The sequence below is a fragment of the Myotis daubentonii genome, chromosome 11 (assembly GCF_963259705.1).
Source record: "Myotis daubentonii chromosome 11, mMyoDau2.1, whole genome shotgun sequence".
NCBI lineage: Eukaryota > Metazoa > Chordata > Mammalia > Chiroptera > Vespertilionidae > Myotis > Myotis daubentonii.
Window position 1 is genome coordinate 53,100,817 of NC_081850.1, and position 9,115 is coordinate 53,109,931.

At 45.8% G+C, this 9,115-nt stretch overlaps 1 protein-coding gene across 1 annotated transcript; it reads right to left on the reverse strand.

The window, feature by feature from the left end:
• Window positions 1–6,534: 6,534 nt before the first annotated feature.
• On the reverse strand, window positions 6,535–7,494 carry LOC132212785 (olfactory receptor 13C7-like). Its single transcript, XM_059658773.1, has one exon. The coding sequence runs from the start codon at window positions 7,492–7,494 to the stop codon at window positions 6,535–6,537; it is 960 nt and encodes a 319-aa protein (XP_059514756.1).
• Window positions 7,495–9,115: the final 1,621 nt, after the last annotated feature.

The following is a 9,115-nucleotide window of genomic DNA, read 5'->3' on the forward strand; positions in this document are numbered from 1 at the left end:
GGGGGACGTGCATCGCTGAGGCGGGGGGTGGGGTTAGGAAGAGGCAGCAAACCAAAGATCTTTACAGGGTCCACACTGGGGAACCGTCAGCTAAATCCTTAGGAAGCGTGGTGCGAGCCGGCCTCTGCCACACCCTGCCCTTTTTGCCAGGGCCCTGAGCCTAAATTCTCCCCATGTTTTCTCTCAGCCGGGTTTGAGGGACCCAGGGTGTGTATGGGCTGAAAGCCTTAGTGCTGCCACAAAGCTGTGGCAGGATGTTCTGAAGTGGCATTTACCTGGTGACTTATAAAGAAACAGGACCGAGGCCTGCCTCTGCCTGCCGGGGTCAGCATAGCATCTGTTTTGTTAAAGGAGGAATTGAGTCCGGCTGGGCAGTGGATGTGTTTCTGGAAGAAAGGACCGAATCTTGCTTGTCTTTCCACTTCCTTCTGAAATCTCTTGAGCGCTAGCTGGGTCTATTCGAGTTCTTACCCATCCCTGGTTCCCACTGGAAGCCTCGTCTGGTGCGGCTAGAGCCCAGAGGGTGTGGGTTTCAGAGCTGGACCGATTGGATTCAAATCCTGGCATTTCCTTCTCTGAACACTTTCAAGTCTTTGTTATTCACTCCCCACTCCACCTTCCTCTGACCTTGCATTCTTCTCCAGTTGCATCAGATCATGTTTTGCTTCCAAACTTCACTGTGTACAAGTGTCCAGTCCGCCTCCTTATCAGAAAGACTTTTGTGCTGGACCTGAATCTCCTGGAATGCTCTGGGCGTGTTTTTGTTCCTCTAGTGCAGCGGTTCTCAACCTGTGGGTCGCGACCCCTTTGGGAGTCGAAAGACCCTTTCACAGGGGTCGCCTAAGACCATCGGAAAACACATATATAATTACATATTGTTTTTGTGATTAATCACTATGCTTTAATTATGTTCAATTTGTAACAATGAAAATACATCCTGCATATCAGATATTTACATGACGATTCATAACAGTAGCAACATTACAGTTATGCAGTAGCAACGAAAATATTTTTATGGTTTGGGGGTCACCACAACATGAGGAGCTGTATTAAAGGGTTGCGGCACTAGGAAGGTTGAGAACCACTGCTCTAGTGGTTCGACTACACTAGTTTCTCTGGCTTCTGTTTGCTCTTCTGTCTAGCCTGCAGCTGGCACTCTTCAGGCAGCTGCCATCCTGAGAGTGGGGCAGGCACTGCAATCTGCCCGCCTGGATTGGGGTGTGAGGCAGCAGTCACTTAAGTCCTTTAATGCGCCCTAAGCTGCAAAGGCTAGTGAAGCTTGGAGGACCCTCTGCCCAGGGCCAGGGACGCCCCGCCCCCACCGCCCAGCTCTTCCAGCGACACTGACATGAAAGCCACAGCCCCGCCCCTCTATGGCCCGGAATCACCAATCTAGCCCTCTAGGTACCACAGCATTCCTTCTTTTTCTTGTCCTAAGACTCTGATGCTTGTCTCCAGGACCTCCTCACACAGAGGGTTAAAATTCCTGTACCGGTTCCATCGTGTAGGGCCCTAACTGAGCCAGGACACCACCCACATTCTTTGAGCCTGAGCTGCTGGTTTTAGGAGAATAGAGTAGCGGGATGGAGGTTGGGTCGTGAAGCATCATGGGTTCTACAGAATAAACTGCCCCTTTTCCAGAATTCTCCTTACCTTTCCCTCTCACCCAGAACATTTTTTTCACTGTTTATGTTTTAATGTTTGATTCCTATGGAATTTATGTGGGTGTTTGGGGAGGGGCCTTTTGGAACCAAGACCAGAACAAGGAGCCTGGTTCTGAGAACGTGGAAAGATGCAGGACATTGGACCCAACTGAGTAGGGAGCACTGCAGCTGCTCCTGGGCCTCACTCAGGGCATTGCAGGGGCAACCTGGGCAGGATCAGGAAGCAACGGGAAGGAGCAAGTCCCTTCCCTCCCCACCCCAGCCTTCACTCGCCCTCTAGCGCCCACTATGAGCAGCACCCTTAGGGAGCCAGCTGGCAAAGTAGAAACTATGGTTTAGAGTTCCAGTTCAGCACCATAAAGCTGCATATAGTAGTCCCTCCCTCATTATCCACAGTTTCACTTTCCACCGTTTCAGTTACCCGTAGTCAACTACAGTCCAAAAATATTAAATGGAAAGTTTCAGAGATCATTAATAAGTTTTAAATTGTGTGCCCTTCTGAGTGGTGCGATAAGTTCAGCATATCTACGACACACCAGCCTGTTAATCACCATTGCCATCTCAGGCATCAGATGCCATCACAGTTCATAGTGCTTGTGTTAAAAAACAAAACAAAACACCCAACAACTTATTTCACTTAATAATGGCCCCAAAGCTCAGAGGTAGTGATGCTACAGTTTGGATATGCCAAAGAGAAACCATAAAGTGCTTCCTTTAAGTGAAAAGGTGAAAGTTTTCAGCTTAAAGAAAAAATAAATAAATAGTATGCTGAGGTTGCTAAGATCTACACTAAGAACAAATCTTCAATGGGTGAAATTGTGAAGGACAAAGAAGTTATTGCTAGTTTTGCTGTTGAACCTCAAACTGCAAAAGTTATGGCCACAGTGAGCAAGACGTGTTTATTTAAGATAGAAAAGGCATGAAATGTATGGGTAAGAGACAAACACAAAATGTATTTCGACTGACAACCATGTGCAGTGCCAGAAAGCACAGAGCCTATACAGAGACTGCAGCAAGGATCCCCAGAGAGGAGTGACACCAGGATCACTGCTTTACTGCAAGTAAGGGATGGTTACACACTCAGGAATAGGCTTGGACTGAAATTATAACCATTACTGGAGAGAAAGGCTGCATCTGCTAAAGGCTGCTGAGCTGAAGTTGACTAAGTAGACAGGATAGCATCCAAAGCAAGTCTTTAATTGTGATAAAACCAGGCTCTTCTGAAGAAGATGCCCAATGGAACCTACATTCATTAAAGTACAGTCCTAGCCGGCTTGGCTAAGTAGATAGGGCAGGGGTCCTCAAACTACGGCCCGCGGGCCACATGCAAATACAAATATTGTATTTGTTCCCGTTTTGTTTTTTTACTTCAAAATAAGATATGTGCAGTGTGCATAGGAATTTGTTCATAGTTGTTTTTTTTTTAAACTATAGTCCGGTCCTCCAACGGTCTGAGGGACAGTGAACTGGCCCCCTGTTTAAAAAGTTTGAGGACCCCTGGGATAGAGTTTTGGCCTGCTCACCAAAGGGTCCTGTGCTGGAGTCCAGCCCCAGCGGGTCCAGGGGTTCCCAAAGGTGTGGACGGAGTCGGCGAAGAATGAATGACACAGAGGCAGTGTTCAGGTGATCATCATAGCCAGGTTCTCCTCTTTATTGTCATGTAACATCTATATTTATACTATTTGGTCCTCACCTGGGGAAACAACCTTTCTTCTCCTAGCCAGGTTCCTCCCCCTATTGTCCTCTTACATCTGCATTTATCCTATTTGATCTTAACCCCATCCATTCCATTCCAAAGGCTAGTGGCGTTTCTCATCTCTATTTCAAGTTCCTTGAAACATCCCTGCAGGGACTGCCTCAAGCAGCCAGGGTGGATCGGCTTCCAACAGTCCTGGGTTCCATGCCGGGCAAGGATACATGCCCGGTTTGCAGGCTCCTCCCTAGCCTGGGCCCTGGTCGGAGCTCGTGCAGGAGGCAACCAATCAATGTGTTTCTCTCACATCGATGTTTCTCTCTGTCTTTTCCTCTCTCTTCTACTCTCTCTAAAATCAATGGGAAAATATCCTTGGGTGAGGATTAAAAAAATAAATAAAATAAAGTACAAAGGCACCAAGGCATAAACCATGGAAGGACAGATGAACTCTGGTACTGTGTGGCAATGCTGCAGGGCATATGCTGAAGCCAGAGATAGTGTACAGAGTGAAGAAGCCATATACTCTCAAAGACAAAAGCAGATGATCGGTCCTCCTTCCGATCTTTCACTAGAAAGTCAATAGTAACCTAACACGATGTCATGATGCCTACGTCATTCACCTCACTTCATCTCATCATATAGGCATTGTATCATCTCACAAAATCACAAGAAGAAGCATGAGTATAGTACATGTTTCTCATGTTTTGCTGGCTGGCTAAAGGAATTTGGAAGATAATCTTGCTGTATGCTCTGTAATTATTTGAACAGTATTAAAACCTGTGTCCTGAATATTTAATAACATTCATCTGTGAAACTCTGGGCCTGGCATGACAATTTCTCAATTTCTTAGTAGGTGGTTGGTGTTTTTAGGTTGTTTATCTCTTTAATGATTAACTGGGTAATTTATTTTTTATTATATTTTCCCCCTAAGAGTCTCAAATTTATTTTTGGTATGGAGCAAGAATATTCTTATAAAATTTCTAATTTTCTTGGCAACAATGGTATGGATCCCATCTGAGTTGGGTGGTGACTCTGGGTTGAGGAACCCTTGGGGGATGGAGATGAAGGGCAGTCTGAGCTGGCACTACCCTATTCCCTCTACCATCTTCTACCTCTGTTCTGGCTCCATTCAGAATATCATCTTAAAGATTTCATTGGGGTTTTAGTCACTAGAATAAAAGCATGAAAAATCACTGACCCCAAACTGTGAAGTTGAAATAATTCATTTGAATAAGGGTAATAATATGTTAGTATTCCTGTCCCCCAAAAGAGTTTACCTTGAATTTCACTGAGAATACTAAAGAGAATTTTCTTCAACATTTACACCGCCTTCTTGCAATCAGTTTTTATCAGCAAAGACTGATGGTTTGGGTTGTTAGTTTGTTTCTTCTTTATTGGATTAAAAGTCCTTATGAACTGTCAGAGGTTTTCCATTCTGCTCCCTCCTTTCTCTGGACTTCTAGATTGATTACTCTTGGGAGCTGGCTTGGAATTCCTCACCAATTATGCAGGTGAATCTTAGATGTCTCCTGGTGAGCTCACTTCCATCTCCCTCTGACCTGTCTGTGGCTTTGGGGATTCTTAGGTAGAAAGTGAGTGATGATTGCCACGTGGCTGCATGCTTGGTCGAACAAGGTCAGGTGACTAAGCAATTAACCAGATCCTCCTTGACACACATCAGTTCCCACATTACTCTGATGACCGATAGGAGGCCAATGATATCTAGGGATAGAACCCAGAGATGATTAATGTTTTTAAAAAGTGAAAAGACAAGAAGCCTGAACCTTTGACTTTTGCATCTGTTTGCTACATCTTCCTCATTACTCTCTGCTCCAAGAGTATGACTGATTTTCTGGTGGGAGCTTTGATTGAGGAGAAGGGAAAGGGGTTAATTATGGAGACATAGGGAGGGAACAATTTAGGAAACAGTTTTAAGAATTAATAAGGAGAAGGAAACAATTGCCGGGAGCCGGTCCATCCTTGCTGTTTCAAGGGACCTGGCATATATGGCATACGGTTCTTAATATGTTTGCTCACCTTCTTGGCGCTGTGTTTTAACCAAGGTCACCTCTCAGAGAAAGGTTGAATCCCCAGGTAGGGATTTTCCCCTGAAGTTAGGGAGGGAATAAAACCCCTCAACTAAGTGCCAGGCGGGTAATTAATCCCTTTAACTACGAACAATCATGCTTAAACTACATAATCTTTTCTCCCTGGAATGGAGATAAGAAACGCCCTAACCTTTGTAATAGAGATTGATAGGATTGAATCAACTGGTATAAATACAGTTGTAACAAGACAGAAACACTCAGAACTTAGAACAGAATCAAGAAGACAGAACCTACACGGAGCCTGGAGACAGAAGAACTTCGCTGGAGAGAGCATGCCGGAGGATCCTGGAGAGGGACTGGCCTCAGAGCCTAGAGACAGAGCCTAGCGGGAGAACATGGCAAGGGATCCTGGACTGAACCTGACTACAGAGATTGGCAGGAGAACCTGACTGGAACCTGGACACTGAACCTGACTGGAGAGCCTGGACAGAACCTGGCTGGAGAACCTAGCGAGGGAACATGGCTACAGAACCTCGCTGGAAATCCGAAGCAGAACCTCTCTGGAGATCCGGGCTAGAGATTCTGGCTAGGCTGCTGATCAACTGAACACTATCTCCGTGTCATTCCTTCTTTGCCGACTCCGTCCACACCTTTGGGGACCCCTGGACCTGCTGGGGTTGGACCCCAGCAAACAATGAGGATAAAGATAAAAATATTCTATTTAATATGGAACAGGAAGAGTTGAAGGGTAGCATAAAATAAGGACCCATTCAAATATATTCAAAGGAAGAAGCCAAAGAGCCATTGAGTTACAGACCTTCAGACTAGAGCTTTTTATAAGTTAAACAATAAAACTTGAAGAGCTGCTTTTTCTTGACATCAATTTGTTCACTATACATCACAGAGATAGAGAACTATACAGCTGTACCAACAGGAACATACTTTTGTAGAACTGCTTGTAGAATGAGGTGAAAAAAAGTCTCATAACACATTTTCTGTTCACACATAGCCATTTTGTGGAATTAGACTGCCTGTGTAACCTTTCATGCAGTTGGCCCTTCATCTTGAACTCTGAGATTCTCAGGTGAGAGAAGCTAGAGAGCAGAGAACCATCAGAACTTTTCCTCCATCACTGGGCGAAATGTTTGCAAAATATCAGGTTCTTCACAGCGGCCTTCACATCCGTGTTCCTCAGGCTGTAGATGATGGGGTTGAGCATGGGCGTCACCACCCCATAGAAGAGAGAAATGAGCTTGTCTGAAAGGTCCTGTTTGTCTGCTCCCAATGGGTCCTTGGATTTGGGTTTCCCATACATGAAGAGGATGGTCCCATAGAAGACGACCACGACTGTGAGGTGGGCAGAGCAGGTGGAGAAGGCCTTTCTCCTCCCCTCAGCTGAGGGGATCCTCAGGATGGTAGCAATGACGAACACATAGGAGAAAGAGATGAACAGGACTGGGATGCCTAGGAAGATCACATTGGCAACTGTCATGCTGATCACATTGATGGAGATGTCAGCACAGGCCAACTTCAGGACAGCCAGGATCTCACAGGTGAAGTGGTTGATGACGTTGTCCCCACAGAAGGGCAGTCGCATTGCAAGGGATGTCTGCACCGTGGCAGTGGAGCTTCCAGCTGCCCAGGAGCCGGCAGCCATGGACACGTAGGCAGCCTTGCTCATGATCTTAGGATACCTAAGGGGGTTGCAGATGGCCACATAGCGATCAAACGCCATCATGCCCAGCAGCACACACTCTGTGGCTCCCATGGCAAAGGAGAGAAACATCTGCACAGCACAGGCTGAGAAGGGGATGGTTTTCCTGGGGGTCAGGAAGCTGTCAAGAATGAGGGGAACTGAGGAGGTGGTGTAGCAGATGTCCAGGAAGGAGAGGTTCCCCAGGAAGAAGTACATGGGTGTGTGCAGGTGGGAGTCAGAGATAGTCACCAGGATGAGGACCCCGTTGCCCAGCAGGATGACCAGGTACATCAGCAGGATGAGCACAAAAAATGTATTCACCAACTTTGGGTGGGCAGAGAGGCCCAGGAGGATGAACCCCACCACGGGGGAGGTCTGATTGGACCTGTCCATGGTGCATTTACTCTGTCACCTGCAAGAACTCAGAAAGCCAGCTTCATGATTCTCTGATGCCTAAATTGGTCAAAAAGCCAGTGGGAAACGCCTTGCTGAGCAGCTGGAGAACTGCTCTGGCAACGTGGATGCTTCTCTGTGTTGTTCTAAGTAAAATGCAGAGAGTTAGATCAAAATCTACTTGAGGTTATTTGGCCACCCCACAGAGATGTTTGAAATGTCACCTGATTGAATTTAATATTCTAATCAAATTCAAGATAGGAATCACTCATGTACTTCAAGTTATACCATGTGTGGCTGATTCATTTTAATCAATTTTGTGAGAAGTGTTATATTTCATTTGTATGCTTTTCCCCCCTTTGGAACATAGATCTTGGGGCACTAACTGGTCTCCTTCATCCTCAATTGCTGGCGGTTCCCCTCTCCACATACTTTTGGATAGGACTCTTCCTCATTTATAGTTCTGTCTGACAGTCTAAAGGCCCCTAAGCTATTCCTTCCTTCCTTCCTTCCTTCCTTCCTTCCTTCCTTCCTTCCTTCCTTCCTTCCTTCCTTCCTTCCTTCCTTCACTTACCTGACAAACTCCTCTGGTGCACTTGTCAGAAGAAGTGGGCCTTCACCAATCACTCAATGTGTGGTAATTGATAAGTCCCCTTTCCTCTCCGGGCCTTGTTTCCCTAACACTCACTTTGGAACGGACTATTTTAATGATATTCCATCCCAGGGCCTAGGTGATCTCATGAGCTTCTCCTTCTTGGACTTTCTCTCATACCAATGAGATGTCCTTTTCTCTTTCCTTCAAGTTACCCCCATGACACTTAGTCTCAAGGCATGAAGTCAGCAGTGGGGCTGGGACCACAAGAGTCTCTACACCGTCTTTAAAAATTCCTCTCTTACCTTTTTTTGTGGATAAATTGATAAAGAAAATTACTTCTCTGAGGTCTGGGAATAGTCCAGGGTCAGGAAATTGCCAATCTGGTCTGAAGTAGCAGCCAGAGGAGTTGGAGCCTGAAATGTGTTAAAGCTACGCTTTCTTGTCTTTGGGTAAAATCCACAAAGGACCGTCCATTGCATATATGAAGCCATTTAAATCCTACCCTCCTAGGGGGATTATACAAGTCCCTGAAGTAATTTAAAGTTTAGAAACTAAAGTGACAAAGTTTAGAAACTTTATACATCTGGGATTATGTCCCCAAGATCCAATTTATTCTGAAGTCCTGCCAGAAATACTTTCTTCCCCCTCCCTCCCTTGTACCCATTCTGCTGAGCTGTTGAAAGCACCAGTGAAGAAGGGTCATTCTGGTCCTGCCAGAATTAACATCAACCCTCAATCAGTGAGAATTCTCACCCAGAGCCTATGATAATCGTAAGAGGATGTGAAACCCATGGCACAGGACAAATCCTTGCAGCTCAGTAGTATTCTTGGCCATTTCCAAATTCAGGATCTTAGGGCTGGAAAGAAGCAAGTGACCTAGAAGGTGCCCTTTTATCTGTGTCCCACCAAATAGATTCTGAGCTCTTACCATAGGCCAGGCCTTTAAAGGGCAGGGGGGAGGGTCATAAATGAATAAGGTCTGGGCTCCTGCCAGGAGAGCTTCACAGCAGCTGTGAGCTTGAAAAA

Coding starts and splice junctions, on each gene's coding strand:
- LOC132212785 (XM_059658773.1), bottom strand. CDS start 7,494: ATGGACAGGTCCAATCAGACCTCCCCCGTGGTGGGGTTCATCCTCCTG.